This window comes from Carcharodon carcharias, chromosome 6 (assembly GCF_017639515.1).
Source record: "Carcharodon carcharias isolate sCarCar2 chromosome 6, sCarCar2.pri, whole genome shotgun sequence".
NCBI lineage: Eukaryota > Metazoa > Chordata > Chondrichthyes > Lamniformes > Lamnidae > Carcharodon > Carcharodon carcharias.
The window spans coordinates 2,203,458-2,222,988 of NC_054472.1; the positions used below are offsets into that span (position 1 = coordinate 2,203,458).

The 19,531-nt window shown below is 56.1% G+C and overlaps 1 protein-coding gene across 3 annotated transcripts in view; it reads left to right on the plus strand.

Annotated features, from left to right (window-relative positions):
• Positions 1 to 19,531, plus strand: part of bmper (BMP binding endothelial regulator) — a 159,304-nt gene that overhangs the window by 36,608 nt on the left and 103,165 nt on the right. For all 3 annotated transcript variants that reach the window (XR_005943271.1, XM_041189104.1, XM_041189105.1), the window contains one exon: positions 2,085 to 2,167. Coding sequence is in view for 2 of the 3 variants with exons in the window: in XM_041189104.1 (XP_041045038.1) it covers positions 2,085 to 2,167 (83 nt within the window). In the remaining variant the exon portion in view is untranslated. The remainder of the gene's footprint in view (positions 1 to 2,084; positions 2,168 to 19,531) is intronic.

A 19,531-nucleotide genomic window follows, 5' to 3' on the forward strand; every position in this document is an offset into this window, starting at 1 on the left:
GGTGTGGTGGGGGGAGGGGGAGTGGGGCAGGGGGTGCGGTGGGGGGAGGTGGGGGGAGGGGGGGGTGGGGGAGGGGGTGTGGTGGGTGGAGGAGGAGTGGGGGAGGGGGTGCGGTGGGGGGAGGTGGGGGGAGGGGGGGTGGGGGAGGAGTGGGGGAGGGGGAGGAGGAGTGGGGGAGGGGGGTGCGGTGGGGGGAGGAGGAGTGGGGGAGGAGGTGTGGTGGGGGGAGGAGGAGTGGGGGAGGGGGTGTGGTGTGGGAGGAGGAGTGGGGGAGGAGGTGTGGTGGGGGGAGGAGGAGTGGGGGAGGGGGTGTGGTGGGTGGAGGAGGAGTGGGGGAGGGGGTGCGGTGGGGGGAGGAGGAGTGGGGGAGGGGGTGTGGTGGGTGGAGGAGGAGTGGGGGAGGGGGTGCGGTGGGGGGAGGAGGAGTGGGGGAGGAGGTGTGGTGGGGGGAGGAGGAGTGGGGGAGGGGGTGTGGTGGGGTGGGGGAGGAGTGGGGGAGGGGGAGGGGGAGTGGGAGAGGGAGTGCGGTGGGGGGAGGAGGAGTGGGGGAGGGGGTGTGGTGGGTGGAGGAGGAGTGGGGGAGGGGGTGTGGTGGGTGGAGGAGGAGTGGGGGAGGGGGTGCGGTGGGGGGAGGAGGAGTGGGGGAGGGGGTGTGGTGGGTGGAGGAGGAGTGGGGGAGGGGGGTGCGGTGGGGGGAGGAGGAGTGGGGGAGGAGGTGTGGTGGGGGGAGGAGGAGTGGGGGAGGGTGTGTGGAGGGGGGAGGAGGAGTGGGGGAGGGTGTGTGGTGGGTGGAGGAGGAGTGGGGGAGGGGGTGCGGTGGGGGGAGGAGGAGTGGGGGAGGGGGAGGGGGAGTGGGAGAGGGAGTGCGGTGGGGGGAGGAGGAGTGGGGGAGGAGGTGTGGAGGGGGGAGGAGGAGTGGGGGAGGGGGTGCGGCGGGATTGGAGGAGGAGTGGGGGAGGGGGTGTGGTGGGTGGAGGAGGAGTGGGGGAGGGGGTGTGGTGGGGGGAGGAGGAGTGGGGGAGGGGGTGTGGTGGGGGGAGGAGGAGTGGGGGAGGGGGTGTGGAGGGGGGAGGAGGAGTGGGGGAGGGGGTGTGGTGTGGGAGGAGGAGCGGGGGAGGGGGTGTGGTGGGTGGAGGAGGAGTGGGGGAGGGGGTGTGGTGGGTGGAGGAGGAGTGGGGGAGGGGGAGGGGGAGTGGGAGAGGGAGTGCGGTGGGGGGAGGAGGAGTGGGGGAGGGGGTGTGGTGTGGGAGGAGGAGCGGGGGAGGAGGTGTGGAGGGGGGAGGAGGAGTGGGGGAGGGGGTGCGGAGGTGGGAGGAGGAGTGGGGGAGGGGGTGAGGCGGGGTTGGAAGAGGAGTGGGGGAGGGGGTGTGGTGTGGGAGGAGGAGCGGGGGAGGAGGTGTGGAGGGGGGAGGAGGAGTGGGGGAGGGTGTGTGGTGGGTGGAGGAGGAGTGGGGGAGGGTGTGTGGTGGGTGGAGGAGGAGTGGGGGAGGGGGTGTGGTGGGGGGAGGAGGAGTGGGGGAGGGGGTGTGGTGGGGGCAGGCGGAGTGGGGGAGGGGGTGCGGAGGGGGGAGGAGGAGTGGGGGAGGGGGTGAGGCGGGGTTGGAGGAGGAGTGGGGGAGGGGGTGAGGCGGGGTTGGAGGAGGGGAGGAGGAGCTGGGAAAGGGGAGGAGGTGAGGAGAGGGTGACAAGAAAAAGAGTGGGGGGAGGGAGGCAGTGCCGGAGGAGGGGTGCTCTCCTTGCAGCTCCGCCCTTGAACATGATGTCATAAATGGAGGCAGGGCTGTTGGGATCACATGATTTGATGGAATTCTCCTCGCCCTCCCCCTCCGCACAAGTGTAAATTGGAGGTTCACTGCTGCCCACCATCTGATTGAGGTGGGGCGGCGACACAGATCAACAGCCAATCAGCAACTCATAAAGGATGCTCAGCTTGTGATTGGCTGTGTAAAATGGCGGGTGTGGGAGGGAGTTCCAGGCTGAACTAGTTTTACACACTCACAGCCGCCCATCATCCTGGGATCTGCAATGGTTTTCTCTCTCTGTTCCCTTTATACTCTGTGAGTTTGATCTGTGATTTATTTCAGGCTGTGAGTTTGCTGGTCATCACTACAGAGAGGGTGAAGCTTTCTATGCAGATGGAAGCAGGTGTATTAAATGTTCCTGCACTGTGAGTATAGACTGTGCGCCCCTTCCTCACCAGCCCTGTGTTACTGAGTGTGGGGGAGATACTGCTACAAAACAATTGCTATCATCAGTCAAAGGATCAGTGTTGCAGCAAGTAAAAGTGTCTCTTCCAGGACACATGGCACTGTACACTGCAATCCCCATTCCCCCTCAATCCCCCCTCGACGCCCATCCCCACCGACCCCCATCCCTGTCGATCCCTATCCCCCTCGATTCCCATCCCCATTCCCCCACAACCCTCATTCTGCCTCAATATCCATTCCCCTCCTAATTCCCCATTCAATGTGATTCCGATTTGCCATGATCCAGGTGTGGAACACGTTCTCTGTTTATAGAAACCAGTCTGTGTATCACATCACCATGGCTTGTGTCGCTGTGGGACTTGCCAGCTTGCTCGGATGGTGTGTTGGATGGTGAATTGGATGGTGGGTTGGATGGTGGGTTGGATGGTGGGTTGGATGGTGAGTTGGATGGTGTGTTAGATGGTGGGTTGGATGGTGGGTTGAATGGTGGGTTGGATGGTGTGTTGGATGGTGGGTTGGATGGTGTGTTGGATGGTGAATTGGACGGTGAGTTGGATGGTGTGTTAGATGGTGGGTTGGATGGTGGGTTGGATGGTGGGTTGGATGGTGGGTTGGATGGTGGGTTGGATGGTGGGTTGGATGGTGAGTGTTGGATGGTGGGTTGGATGGTGTGTTAGATGGTGGGTTGGATGGTGAATTGGATGGTGAGTTGGATGGTGGGTTGGATGGTGGGTTGGATGGTGTGTTGGATGGTGTGTTGGATGGTGGGTTGGATGGTGGGTTGGATGATGATTTGGATGGTGTGTTGGATGGTGTGTTGCATGGTGGGTTGGATAGTGTGTTGGATGGTGGGTTGGATGGTGTGTTGGATGGTGGGTTGGATGGTGTGTTGGATGGTGTGCTGGATGGTGTGTTGGATGGTGGGTTGGATGGTGAGTGTTGGATGGTGGGTTGGATGGTGGGTTGGATGGTGAATTGGATGGTGGGTTGGATGGTGAGTTGGATGGTGTGTTGGATGGTGAGTGTTGGATGGTGATTTGGATGGTGGGTTGGATGGTGGGTTGGATGGTGGGTTGGATGGTGATTTGGATGGTGAGTTGGATGGTGGGTTGGATGGTGGGTTGGATGGTGGGTTGGATGGTGATTTGGATGGTGAGTTGGATGGTGGGTTGGATGGTGGGTTGGATGGTGAGTGTTGGATGGTGAGTGTTGGATGGTGATTTGGATGGTGTGTTGGATGGTGGGTTGGATGGTGGGTGTTGGATGGTGGGTTGGATGGTGGGTTGGATGGTGAGTTGGTGGTGTGTTGGATGGTGTGTTGGATGGTGAGTTGGATGGTGAATTGGATGTGAGTTGATGGTGAGTTGGTGGTGAGTTGGTGGTGAGTTGATGGCGAGTTGGTGGCAGGTTAGATGGTGAGTTGGTGGTGAGTTGGTGGTGAGTTAATGGCGAGTTGGGGGCAGGTTAGATGGTGAGTTGATGGTGAGTTGATGGCGAGTTGATGGTGAGTTGATTGTGTTACGATTTGACAGGTGGTATTTGCCAGGCTGACCAAATCCACAAGGGAAACTTGGCCAGGCCATCACAACGGTTTTACGATTTGTATTTATTATGAGAAGGCTTGTGCACTAAAGTGATAAGTACTGTGTCTACTACCACTTTTAGAGACTTTAAAGATTAAATTAAAACATTTACTAACGTAAAAAGAACAAACATAAACACATATAAGATTACAGTTACACAGTTATAACTGTTCCCAATATTTCTACTTAATCAAACCCCCAACTACACACCCCTCTTTAAAGCAATAGTCCAAATAGATTCCAAATTTATAAAATCATCCAACAATTTTACCTCAAGCACCCACTGGACAATGGACTTCCAAAGGCTTCTAACACAACTTTTGTTGCTGGAACATCAAATTTCTTCAGGGTGGCTGGAGGCTTTTTCCCAAGGCTGTTTCACATGGTCAAGATTTCACAGGGCCACCCCTCACACAGCCCTCCATTCTCCTTGAAATATATTTCTTCTTTATTGATTCATAAATCCCATTATTTCCACTTGCCTTTAGAAGTTACTTTTCCAAAAATATAAAAATCTTTCATGCTCTTAATATGGCTAGTACTTTTGTCAAAATCAGTGTAATAACCTTGCCTCATTAATCTTACCAGCTGTAAAAATGTTATCAGGTCCCTTTGAAAATCAAACACTTCCACACTTATCTAAAAATGCAAATTTCATTCACACCATTTCTGTTGACTTCACCCTCGCTTTACTTATCTCCATTTCAAATGCCTGTTTTACACCTCATTTCTTTGATTATTTAAACCTTCCACTCTAATTGTCTCTAGTTTAATTAAATTATTCACACACACACACACACACACACACACACATACACACACACACATCTGCTTTAAATATCCCAGTCATATTAGGAAAAATATGATAGTTTATTGGCAATGGTGAGTTGATGGTGAGTTGATGGTAAGTTGATGGTGAGTTGATGGTGAGTTGATGGTAAGTTGATGGAGAGATAGATGGTGGGTGAGTTGGGTGGCAAGTTGGGTGGTGAGTTGGGTGGTGAGTTGTTGGTGAATTGGGTGGTGAGTTGAAGGTGAATTGGGTGGTGAGTTGATGGTGAGTTGGGTGTTGAGTTGATGGTGAGTTGGGTGTTGAGTTGATGGTGAGTTGGGTGGTGAGTTGATGGTGAATTGGGTGGTGAGTTGATGGTGAATTGGGTGGTGAGTTGAAGGTGAATTGGGTGGTGAGTTGATGGTGAGTTGGGTGGTGAGTTGATGGTGAGTTGGGTGGTGAGTTGAAGGTGAATTGGGTGGTGAGTTGATGGTGAGTTGGGTGGTGAGTTGATGATGAGTTGGGTGGTGAGTTGATGGTGAGTTGGGTGGTGAGTTGATAGTGAGTTGGGTGGTGAGTTGATGGTGAGCTGATGGTGAATTGGGTGGTGAGTTGAAGGTGAATTGGGTGGTGAGTTGATGGTGAATTGGGTGGTGAGTTGGATGGTGGGTGAATTGGGTGGTGAATTGATGGTGAATTGGGTGGTGAGTTGATGGTGAGTTGGGTGGTGAGTTGATGGTGAGCTGATGGTGAATTGGGTGGTGAGTTGAAGGTGAATTGGGTGGTGAGTTGATGGTGAATTGGGTGGTGAGTTGGATGGTGGGTGAATTGGGTGGTGAATTGATGGTGAATTGGGTGGTGAGTTGATGGTGAGTTGGGTGGTGAGTTGGATGGTGAGATGGATGGTGGGTGAGTTGGGTGGTGAATTGATGGTGAATTGGGTGGTGAGTTGATGGTGAGTTGGGTGGTGAGTTGGATGATGAGTTGATGGTGAGATGGATGGTGGGTGAGTTGGGTGGTGAATTGATGGTGAATTGGGTGGTGAGTTGATGGTGAGTTGGGTGGTGAGTTGGATGGTGAGTTGATGGTGAGATGGATGGTGGGTGAGTTGGGTGGTGAGTTGATGGTGAATTGGGTGGTGAGTTGATGGTGAGTTGGGTGGTGAGTTGATGGTGAATTGGGTAGTGAGTTGATGGTGAATTGGGTGGTGAGTTGATGGCAAGTTGGATGGTGAGTTGGATGGTGAGTTGATGGTGAGTTGATGGTGAGATGGATGGTGGGTGAGTTGGGTGGTGAGTTGATGATGAGATGGATGGTGGGTGAGTTGGGTGGTGAGTTGATGGTGAATAGGGTGGTGAGTTGATAGTGAGTTGGGTGGTGAGTTGATGGTGAATTGGGTGGAGAGTTGATGGCAAGTTGGATGGTGAGTTGGATGGTGAGTTGATGGTGAGTTGATGGTGAGATGGATGGTGGGTGAGTTGGGTGGTGAATTGATGGTGAATTGGGTGGTGAGTTGGATGGTGAGTTGATGGTGAGATGGATGGTGGGTGAGTTGGGTGGTGAGTTGATGGCTAATTGGGTGGTGAGTTGGATGGTGGGTGAGTTGGATGGTGAGTTGATGGTGAGATGGATGGTTGGTGAGTTGGGTGATGAATTGATGGTGAATTGGGTGGTGAGTTGATGGCGAGATGGATGGTGGGTGTGTTGGATGGTGAGTTGGAGGTGAGTTGATGGTGGATCAGATAGTGAGTTGTCCTCTGCAGTGTGCACTGACTCAATGAGTGAGTAAGCACACGGAGCCATAATGAACACCATCTGACAATCCTCACAGGTTAGTCATCCATTTCATCCACACTCCCAAATTCTCAGCCCTTGCTTTTAATTTTTTATTTCAAAAGAATATCCAGATGTTTGGACATGTGAAGCATCAGGTGCATCCAACCCCCTCTAACCCAGACCCTCTGAAGAGGGCAGCTCTAGTCCAAGAGGTTCCTGGGATCTTTGATTGTGTTAAAGTTGCTGTATCAATATGAGTTATTACAGCTCCTCATGCCTCACGCTAGACCATTGAATGTGATTTTGATGGTGAGGTGGGTGGATCAGTCAGAGACATTTCGTCATGAGATTGGTCCTCATTTCTCCCATTTTCTGGCATCCAATCTCCACAACCCAAACAGTGTTGGAAACACATTTGATGCTTTTTTGGTTCTGCCACTGTACGGGTGTCCCTGATGTCTGCCTCAAATAGGGGTGAGGCCCCTTCGAATATGCTGGCCTAGGTTCAACCTAATGGAGGCTGTTAAAGGGACAGCTGGACACTGTAACTGCCTCAGGGGTTAGAATGTTCACCAACAACACGAGGGATATTATCTCAGTGTAATGATATGCACACTGTCCTGCAAAGGGTTAAAGCTGGTTGTGTTCCTGTTGGACCTGTGCTAATGATATGTTTTCGATCACTGTCTCTGTCAGTCCACTTTGAACCCACACGTCTGCCCCATTACAGCTTCCCACTTTGCCATTACTGACATTCCTCCTTTTACAAGCACCAGATTAGATTTCATGAATCTTATCATTTGACCTGAATGTTTCTTCTGCCCTCAGAAGAGATTTGCTACTCCCCTCGAGTTCAGGCAATCTCTAGATTGTATTTAATATGTCACTCTCAACCCACTTCACAAACTATCATCCCGTTTAGCAGGCACACATTCACAGCCACCAGGCACAGAACAGTGTCCTCATTGTAAATTAGAAACAGCACAAAATTTACAGAGTTATTTTGGGATGTGAGGTGAGATAAATGAGCTACTCCTGAGAGGTCATCACTGTCAATTTTCTAATTACTACCCTGAATACTTCTCAAATATCTGACTGGAGCAATTGTAATTTCAGATAGAAACCTTCAGTCTAAAGAGCAATTGAAATGAGACATTGCTTATCACATGAGCCAGTTCAGTTTCAGGGTAACTAGGCTTCAGGGTAACTAGGCTTCAGGGTAACTAGGCTTCAGGGTAACGAGGCTCCTGTTTTATGGCAAATGGCCTCAGTAGAATAGAAGAAATTGTACAATTTTTGACCTGTGCAAGTTTTTTTTTTATCAATCCCCTTCTACCCACCTTCTCCCGGTATCACTCAATCTCCACCTACCCACCTTCTCCCCATGTCCCTCAATCTCCACCTACCCACCTTCTCCCCATGTCCCTCATTTCCTCCCAAGCATCTCCCCACATCCCTCAACCTCCACCTACCCACTTTCACTCCACATCCCTCAATCCCCACCTACCCGCCTTCTCTCTACATCCCTCAATCTCCACCTACCCACAATCTCCACCTACCGCCTTCTCCCCATATCCCCCTACCCTGACCTACCCACCTTCTCCCCATATCCCTCAGCCCCCACCTACCCACCTTCTCCCCATGCCCCTCAGCCCACACCTACCCACCTTCTCCCCATATCCATCAATCCCCACCTACCCACCTTCTCCCCATGTCCCTCAGCCCCCACCTACCCACCTTCTCCCCATATCCATCAATCCCCACCTATCCACCTTCTCCCCATATCCCTCAGCCCCCACCTACCCACCTTCTCCCCATATCCATCAATCACCACCTACCCACCTTCTCCCCATATCACTCAGCCCCCACCTACCCACCTTCTCCCCATATCCATCAGTCCCCACCTACCCACCTTCTCCCCATATCCATCAATCCCCACCTACCCACCTTCTCCCCATATCCATCAATCCCCACCTACCCACCTTCTCCCCATATCCCTCAGCCCCCACCTACCCACCTTCTCCCCATATCCATCAATCCTCACCTACCCACCTTCTCCCCATATCCATCAATTCCCACCTACCCACCTTCTCCCCATATCCATCAATCCCCACCTACCCACCTTCTCCCCATATCCATCAATCCCCACCTACCCACCGTCTCCCCATGTCCCTCAGCCCCCACCTACCCACCTTCTCCCCATATCCATCAATCCCCACCTACCCACCTTCTCCCCATATCCATCAATCCCCACCTACCCACCTTCTCCCCATGTCCATCAATCCCCACCTACCCACCTTCTCCCCATATCCCTCAGCCCCCACCTACCCACCTTCTCCCCATGTCCATCAATCCCCACCTACCCACCTTCTCCCCATATCCCTCAGTCCCCACCTACCCACCTTCTCCACATATCCCTCAGTCCCCACCTACCCACCTTCTCCCCATATCCCTCAGTCCACACCTACCCACCTTCTCCCCATATCCATCAATCCCCACCTACCCACCTTCTTGCCATGTCCCTCAGCCCCCACCTACCCACCTTCTCCCCATATCCATCAATCCCCACCTACCCACCTTCTCCCCATATCCATCAATCCCCACCTACCCACCTTCTCCACATATCCATCAATCCCCACCTACCCACCTTCTCCCCATATCCATCAATCCCCACCTACCCACCTTCTCCACATATCCCTCAGCCCCCACCTACCCACCTTCTCCCCATGTCCCTCAGCCCCCACCTACCCACCTTCTCCCCATATCCATCAATCCCCACCTACCCACCTTCTCCCCATATCCATCAATCCTCACCTACCCACCTTCTCCCCATATCCATCAATTCCCACCTACCCACCTTCTCCCCATATCCATCAATCCCCAGCTACCCACCTTCTCCCCATACCAATCAATCCCCACCTACCCACCGTCTCCCCATGTCCCTCAGCCCCCACCTACCCACCTTCTCCCCATATCCATCAATCCCCACCTGACCCACCTTCTCCCCATATCCATCAATCCCCACCTACCCACCTTCTCCCCATGTCCCTCAGCCCCCACCTACCCACCTTCTCCCCTTATCCCTCAGCCCCCACCTACCCACCTTCTCCCCATATCCATCAATCCCCACCTGACCCACCTTCTCCCCTTATCCCTCAGCCCCCACCTACCCACCTTCTCCCCATGTCCCTCAGCCCCCACCTACCCACCTTCTCCCCTTATCCCTCAGCCCCCACCTACCCACCTTCTCCCCATATCCATCAATCCCCACCTACCCACCTTCTCCCCATGTCCCTCAGCCCCCACCCACCCACCTTCTCCCCATATCCCTCAGCCCCCACCTACCCACCTTCTCCCCATATCCAACAATCCCCACCCACCCACCTTCTCCCCATATCCGTCAGCCCCCACCTACCCACCTTCTCCCCATATCCATCAATCCCCACCTACCCACCTTCTCCCCATATCCATCAATCCCCACCTTCCCACCTTCTCCCCATGTCCCTCAGTCCCCACCTACCCACCTTCTCCCCATATCCCTCAGCCCCCACCTACCCACCTTGTCCCCATATCCCTCAGCCCCCACCTACTCACCTTCTCCCCATATCCATCAATCCCCACCTACCCACCTTCTCCCCATGTCCCTCAGCCCCCACCTACCCACCTTCTCCCCATATCCATCAATCCCCACCTACCCACCTTCTCCCCATGTCCATCAATCCCCACCTACCCACCTTCTCCCCATATCCCTCAGTCCCCACCTACCCACCTTCTCCCCATGTCCATCAATCCCCACCTACCCACCTTCTCCCCATATCCCTCAGCCCCCACCTACCCACCTTCTCCCCATGTCCATCAATCCCCACCTACCCACATTCTCCCCATATCCATCAATCCCCACCTACCCACCTTCTCCCCATATCCCTCAGCCCCCACCTACCCACCTTCTCCCCATGTCCATCAATCCCCACCTACCCACCTTCTCCCCATGTCCCTCAGCCCCCACCTACCCACCTTCTCCCCTTATCCCTCAGCCCCCAACTACCCACCTTCTCCCCATGTCCCTCAGCCCCCACCTACCCACCTTCTCCCCTTATCCCTCAGCCCCCACCTACCCACCTTCTCCCCATATCCATCAATCCCCACCTACCCACCTTCTCCCCATGTCCCTCAGCCCCCACCCACCCACCTTCTCCCCATATCCCTCAGCCCCCACCTACCCACCTTCTCCCCATATCCATCAATCCCCACCTACCCACCTTCTCCCCATGTCCCTCAGCCCCCACCTACCCACCTTCTCCCCATATCCATCAATCCCCACCTACCCACCTTCTCCCCATGTCCATCAATCCCCACCTACCCACCTTCTCCCCATATCCCTCAGTCCCCACCTACCCACCTTCTCCCCATGTCCATCAATCCCCACCTACCCACCTTCTCCCCATATCCGTCAGCCCCCACCTACCCACCTTCTCCCCATGTCCATCAATCCCCACCTACCCACCTTCTCCCCATATCCATCAATCCCCACCTACCCACCTTCTCCCCATATCCCTCAGCCCCCACCTACCCACCTTCTCCCCATGTCCATCAATCCCCACCTACCCACCTTCTCCCCATGTCCCTCAGCCCCCACCTACCCACCTTCTCCCCTTATCCCTCAGCCCCCACCTACCCACCTTCTCCCCATGTCCCTCAGCCCCCACCTACCCACCTTCTCCCCTTATCCCTCAGCCCCCACCTACCCACCTTCTCCCCATATCCATCAATCCCCACCTACCCACCTTCTCCCCATGTCCCTCAGCCCCCACCCACCCACCTTCTCCCCATATCCCACAGCCCCACCTACCCACCTTCTCCCCATATCCATCAATCCCCACCCACCCACCTTCTCCCCATATCCCTCAGCCCCCACCTACCCACCTTCTCCCCATATCCATCAATCCCCACCTACCCACCTTCTCCCCATATCCATCAATCCCCACCTACCCACCTTCTCCCCATGTCCCTCAGTCCCCACCTACCCACCTTCTCCCCATATCCCTCAGCCCCCACCTACCCACCTTGTCCCCATATCCCTCAGCCCCCACCTACTCACCTTCTCCCCATATCCATCAATCCCCACCTAAACACCTTCTCCCCATGTCCCTCAGCCCCCACCTACCCACCTTCTCCCCATATCCATCAATCCCCACCTACCCACCTTCTCCCCATGTCCATCAATCCCCACCTACCCACCTTCTCCCCATATCCCTCAGTCCCCCACCTACCCACCTTCTCCCCATGTCCATCAATCCCCACCTACCCACCTTCTCCCCATATCCCTCAGCCCCCACCTACCCACCTTCTCCCCATGTCCATCAATCCCCACCTACCCACCTTCTCCCCATATCCATCAATCCCCACCTACCCACCTTCTCCCCATATCCCTCAGCCCCCACCTACCCACCTTCTCCCCATGTCCATCAATCTCCACCTACCCACCTTCTCCCCATATCCATCAATCCCCACCTACCCACCTTCTCCCCATATCCATCAATCCCCACCTACCCACCTTCTCCCCATGTCCCTCAGCCCCCACCTACCCACCTTCTCCCCATGTCCCTCAGCCCCCACCTACCCACCTTCTCCCCATATCCATCAATCCCCACCTACCCACCTTCTCCCCATATCCATCAATCCGCACCTACCCACCTTCTCCCCATATCCATCAATCCCCACCTACCCACATTCTCCCCATGTCCCTCAGCCCCCACCTACCCACCTTCTCCCCATGTCCATCAATCCCCAGCTACCCACCTTCTCCCCATATCCATCAATCCCCACCTACCCACCTTCTCCCCATGTCCCTCAATCCCCACCTACCCACCTTCTCCCCATATCCATCAATCCCCACCTACCCACCTTCTCCCCATGTCCCTCAGCCCCCACCCACCCACCTTCTCCCCATATCCCTCAGCCCCCACCTACCCACCTTCTCCCCATATCCATCAATCCCCACCCACCCACCTTCTCCCCATATCCCTCAGCCCCCACCTACCCACCTTCTCCCCATATCCATCAATCCCCACCTACCCACCTTCTCCCCATATCCATCAATCCCCACCTACCCACCTTCTCCCCATGTCCCTCAGTCCCACCTACCCACCTTCTCCCCATATCCCTCAGCCCCCAAATACCCACCTTCTCCCCATATCCATCAATCCCCACCTACCCACCTTCTCCCCATGTCCATCAATCCCCACCTACCCACCTTCTCCCCATAGCCCTCAGTCCCCACCTACCCACCTTCTCCCCATGTCCATCAATCCCCACCTACCCACCTTCTCCCCATATCCCTCAGCCCCCACCTACCCACCTTCTCCCCATGTCCATCAATCCCCACCTACCCACCTTCTCCCCATATCCATCAATCCCCACCTACCCACCTTCTCCCCATATCCCTCAGCCCCCACCTACCCACCTTCTCCCCATGTCCATCAATCCCCACCTACCCACCTTCTCCCCATATCCATCAATCCCCACCTACCCACCTTCTCCCCATATCCATCAATCCCCACCTACCCACCTTCTCCCCATATCCATCAATCCCCACCTACCCACCTTCTCCCATGTCCCTCAGCCCCCACCTACCCAGCTTCTCCCCATGTCCCTCAGCCCCCACCTACCCACCTTCTCCCCATATCCATCAATCCCCACCTACCCACCTTCTCCCCATATCCATCAATCCCCACCTACCCACCTTCTCCCCATATCCATCAATCCCCACCTACCCACCTTCTCCCCATGTCCCTCAGCCCCCACCTACCCACCTTCTCCCCATGTCCATCAATCCCCACCTACCCACCTTCTCCCCATGTCCATCAATCCCCACCTACCCACCTTCTCCCCATATCCCTCAGTCCCCACCTATCCACCTTCTCCCCATGTCCATCAATTCCCACCTACCCACCTTCTCCCCATATCCCTCAGCCCCCACCTACCCACCTTCTCCCCATGTCCATCAATCCCCACCTACCCACCTTCTCCCCATATCCATCAATCCCCACCTACCCACCTTCTCCCCATATCCCTCAGCCCCCACCTACCCACCTTCTCCCCATGTCCATCAATCCCCACCTACCCACCTTCTCCCCATGTCCCTCAGCCCCCACCTACCCACCTTCTCCCCTTATCCCTCAGCCCCCACCTACCCACCTTCTCCCCATGTCCCTCAGCCCCCACCTACCCACCTTCTCCCCTTATCCCTCAGCCCCCACCTACCCACCTTCTCCCCATATCCATCAATCCCCACCTACCCACCTTCTCCCCATGTCCCTCAGCCCCCACCCACCCACCTTCTCCCCATATCCCTCAGCCCCCACCCACCCACCTTCTCCCCATATCCATCAATCCCCACCCACCCACCTTCTCCCCATATCCCTCAGCCCCCACCTACCCACCTTCTCCCCATATCCATCAATCCCCACCTACCCACCTTCTCCCCATATCCATCAATCCCCACCTACCCACCTTCTCCCCATGTCCCTCAGTCCCCACCTACCCACCTTCTCCCCATATCCCTCAGCCCCCACCTACCCACGTTGTCCCCATATCCCTCAGCCCCCCACCTACTCACCTTCTCCCCATATCCATCAATCCCCACCTAAACACCTTCTCCCCATGTCCCTCAGCCCCCACCTACCCACCTTCTCCCCATATCCATCAATCCCCACCTACCCACCTTCTCCCCATGTCCATCAATCCCCAACTACCCACCTTCTCCCCATATCCCTCAGTCCCCACCTACCCACCTTCTCCCCATGTCCATCAATCCCCACCTACCCACCTTCTCCCCATATCCCTCAGCCCCCACCTACCCACCTTCTCCCCATGTCCATCAATCCCCACCTACCCACCTTCTCCCCATATCCATCAATTCCCACCTACCCACCTTCTCCCCATATCCCTCAGCCCCCACCTACCCACCTTCTCCCCATGTCCATCAATCTCCACCTACCCACCTTCTCCCCATATCCATCAATCCCCACCTACCCACCTTCTCCCCATATCCATCAATCCCCACCTACCCACCTTCTCCCCATGTCCCTCAGCCCCCACCTACCCACCTTCTCCCCATGTCCCTCAGCCCCCACCTACCCACCTTCTCCCCATATCCATCAATCCCCACCTACCCACCTTCTCCCCATATCCATCAATCCGCACCTACCCACCTTCTGCCCATATCCATCAATCCCCACCTACCCACATTCTCCCCATGTCCCTCAGCCCCCACCTACCCACCTTCTCCCCATGTCCATCAATCCCCAGCTACCCACCTTCTCCCCATATCCATCAATCCCCACCTACCCACCTTCTCCCCATGTCCCTCAATCCCCACCTACACACCTTCTCCCCATATCCATCAATCCCCACCTACCCACCTTCTCCCCATGTCCCTCAGCCCCCACCCACCCACCTTCTCCCCATATCCCTCAGCCCCCACCTACCCACCTTCTCCCCATATCCATCAATCCCCACCCACCCACCTTCTCCCCATATCCCTCAGCCCCCACCTACCCACCTTCTCCCCATATCCATCAATCCCCACCTACCCACCTTCTCCCCATATCCATCAATCCCCACCTACCCACCTTCTCCCCATGTCCCTCAGTCCCCACCTACCCACCTTCTCCCCATATCCCTCAGCCCCCAAATACCCACCTTCTCCCCATATCCATCAATCCCCACCTACCCACCTTCTCCCCATGTCCATCAATCCCCACCTACCCAGCTTCTCCCCATAGCCCTCAGTCCCCACCTACCCACCTTCTCCCCATGTCCATCAATCCCCACCTACCCACCTTCTCCCCATATCCCTCAGCCCCCACCTACCCACCTTCTCCCCATGTCCATCAATCCCCACCTACCCACCTTCTCCCCATATCCATCAATCCCCACCTACCCACCTTCTCCCCATATCCCTCAGCCCCCACCTACCCACCTTCTCCCCATGTCCATCAATCCCCACCTACCCACCTTCTCCCCATATCCATCAATCCCCACCTACCCACCTTCTCCCCATATCCATCAATCCCCACCTACCCACCTTCTCCCCATATCCATCAATCCCCACCTACCCACCTTCTCCCCATGTCCCTCAGCCCCCACCTACCCACCTTCTCCCCATGTCCCTCAGCCCCCACCTACCCACCTTCTCCCCATATCCATCAATCCCCACCTACCCACCTTCTCCCCATATCCATCAATCCCCACCTACCCACCTTCTCCCCATATCCATCAATCCCCACCTACCCACCTTCTCCCCATGTCCCTCAGCCCCCACCTACCCACCTTCTCCCCATGTCCATCAATCCCCAGCTACCCACCTTCTCCCCATATCCATCAATCCCCACCTACCCAATTTCGCCCCTTGTCCCTCAATCCCCACCTACCCACCTTCTCCCCATATCCATCAATCCCCACCTACCCACCTTCTCCCCATGTCCCTCAGCCCCCACCTACCCACCTTCTCCCCATATCCCTCAGCCCCCACCTACCCACCTTCTCCCCATATCCATCAATCCCCACCTACCCACCTTCTCCCCATATCGATCAGTCCCCCACCTACCCACCTTCTCCCCATGTCCCTCAATCCCCACATACCCACCTTCTCCCCATATCCCTCAGCCCCCACCTACCCAACTTCTCCCCATGTCCATCAGTCCCCACCTACCCACCTTCTCCCCATATCCATCAATCCCCACCTACCCACCTTCTCCCCATATCCATCAATCCCCACCTACCCACCTTCTCCCCATATCCATCAATCCCCACCTACCCACATTCTCCCCATGTCCCTCAGCCCCCACCTACCCACCTTCTCCCCATGTCCATCAATCCCCAGCTACCCACCTTCTCCCCATATCCATCAATCCCCACCTACCCACCTTCTCCCCATATCCATCAATCCCCACCTACCCACCTTCTCCCCATGTCCCTCAGCCCCCACCTACCCACCTTCTCCCCATATCCATCAATCCCCACCTACCCACCTTCTCCCCATATCCATCAATCCCCACCTACCCACCTTCTCCCCATGTCCCTCAGTCCCCACCTACCCACCTTCTCCCCATATCCCTCAGCCCCCAGCTACCCACCTTCTCCCCATATCCATCAATCCCCAGCTACCCACCTTCTCCCCATGTCCATCAATCCCCACCTACCCACCTTCTCCCCATAGCCCTCAGTCCCCACCTACCCACCTTCTCCCCATGTCCATCAATCCCCACCTACCCACCTTCTCCCCATATCCCTCAGCCCCCACCTACCCACCTTCTCCCCATGTCCATCAATCCCCACCTACCCACCTTCTCCCCATATCCATCAATCCCCACCTACCCACCTTCTCCCCATATCCCTCAGCCCCCACCTACCAACCTTCTCCCCATGTCCATCAATCCCCACCTACCCACCTTCTCCCCATATCCATCAATCCCCACCTACCCACCTTCTCCCCATATCCATCAATCCCCACCTACCCACCTTCTCCCCATATCCATCAATCCCCACCTACCCACCTTCTCCCCATGTCCCTCAGCCCCCACCTACCCACCTTCTCCCCATGTCCCGCAGCCCCCACCTACCCACCTTCTCCCCATATCCATCAATCCCCACCTACCCACCTTCTCCCCATATCCATCAATCCCCACCTACCCACCTTCTCCCCATATCCATCAATCCCCACCTACCCACCTTCTCCCCATGTCCCTCAGCCCCCACCTACCCACCTTCTCCCCATGTCCATCAATCCCCAGCTACCCACCTTCTCCCCATATCCATCAATCCCCACCTACCCAATTTCGCCCCTTGTCCCTCAATCCCCACCTACCCACCTTCTCCCCATATCCATCAATCCCCACCTACCCACCTTCTCCCCATGTCCCTCAGCCCCCACCTACCCACCTTCTCCCCATATCCCTCAGCCCCCACCTACCCACCTTCTCCCCATATCCATCAATCCCCACCTACCCACCTTCTCCCCATATCGATCAGTCCCCACCTACCCACCTTCTCCCCATGTCCCTCAATCCCCACCTACCCACCTTCTCCCCATATCCCTCAGCCCCCACCTACCCACCTTCTCCCCATGTCCATCAGTCCCCACCTACCCACCTTCTCCCCATATCCATCAATCCCCACCTACCCACCTTCTCCCCATATCCATCAATCCCCACCTACCCACCTTCTCCCCATATCCATCAATCCCCACCTACCCACATTCTCCCCATGTCCCTCAGCCCCCACCTACCCACCTTCTCCACATGTCCATCAATCCCCAGCTACCCACCTTCTCCCCATATCCATCAATCCCCACCTACCCACCTTCTCCCCATATCCATCAATCCCCACCTACCCACCTTCTCTCCATGTCCCTCAGCCCCCACCTACCCACCTTCTCCCCATGTCCCTCAGCCCCCACCTACCCACCTTCTCCCCATATCCATCAATCCCCACCTACCCACCTTCTCCCCATATCCATCAATCCGCACCTACCCACCTTCTCCCCATATCCATCAATCCCCACCTAACCACATTCTCCCCATGTCCCTCAGCCCCCACCTACCCACCTTCTCCCCATTTCCATCAATCCCCAGCTACCCACCTTCTCCCCATATCCATCAATCTCCACCTACCCACCTTCTCCCTTTATCCCTCAATCCCCACCTACCCACCTTCTCCCCATATCCATCAATCCCCACCTACCCACCTTCTCCCCATGTCCCTCAGCCCCCACCCACCCACCTTCTCCCCATATCCCTCAGCCCCCACCTACCCACCTTCTCCCCATATCCATCAATCCCCACCCACCCACCTTCTCCCCATATCCCTCAGCCCCCACCTACCCACCTTCTCCCCATATCCATCAATCCCCACCTACCCACCTTCTCCCCATATCCATCAATCCCCACCTACCCACCTTCTCCCCATGTCCCTCAGTCCCCACCTACCCACCTTCTCCCCATATCCCTCAGCCCCCAGCTACCCACCTTCTCCCCATATCCATCAATCCCCACCTACCCACCTTCTCCCCATGTCCATCAATCCCCACCTACCCACCTTCTCCCCATATCCCTCAGTCCCCACCTACCCACCTTCTCCCCATGTCCATCAATCCCCACCTACCCACCTTCTCCCCATATCCCTCAGCCCCCACCTACCCACCTTCTCCCCATGTCCATCAATCCCCACCTAACCACCTTCTCCCCATATCCATCAATCCCCACCTACCCACCTTCTCCCCAAATCCCTCAGCCCCCACCTACCCACCTTCTCCCCATGTCCATCAATCCCCACCTACCCACCTTCTCCCCATATCCATCAATCCCCACCTACCCACCTTCTCCCCTTATCCCTCAATCCCGACCTACCCACCTTCTCCCCATATCCATCAATCCCCACCTACCCACCTTCTCCCCATGTCCCTCAGCCCCCACCTACCCACCTTCTCCCCATGTCCCTCAGCCCCCACCTACCCACCTTCTCCCCATGTCCATCAATCCCCAGCTACCCACCTTCTCCCCATATCCATCAATCCCCACCTACCCAATTTCTCCCCTTATCCCTCAATCCCCACCTACCCACCTTCTCCCCATATCCATCAATCCCCACCTACCCACCTTCTCCCCATGTCCCTCAGCCCCCACCTACACACCTTCTCCCCATATCCCTCAGCCCACACCTACCCACCTTCTCCCCATATCCATCAATCCCCACCTACCCACCTTCTCCCCATATCGATCAATCCCCACCTACCCACCTTCTCCCCATGTCCTTCAATCCCCACCTACCCACCTTCTCCCCATATCCCTCAGCCCCCACCTACCCACCTTCTCCCCATGTCCATCAGTCCCCACCTACCCACCTTCTCCCCATATCCATCAATCCCCACCTACCCACCTTCTCCCCATATCCATCAATCCCCACCTACCCACCTTCTCCCCATATCCATCAATCCCCACCTACCCACATTCTCCCCATGTCCCTCAGCCCCCACCTACCCACCTTCTCCCCATGTCCATCAATCCCCAGCTACCCACCTTCTCCCCATATCCATCAATCCCCACCTACCCACCTTCTCCCCTTATCCCTCAATCCCCACCTACCCACCTTCTCCCCATATCCATCAATCCCCACCTACCCACCTTCTCCCC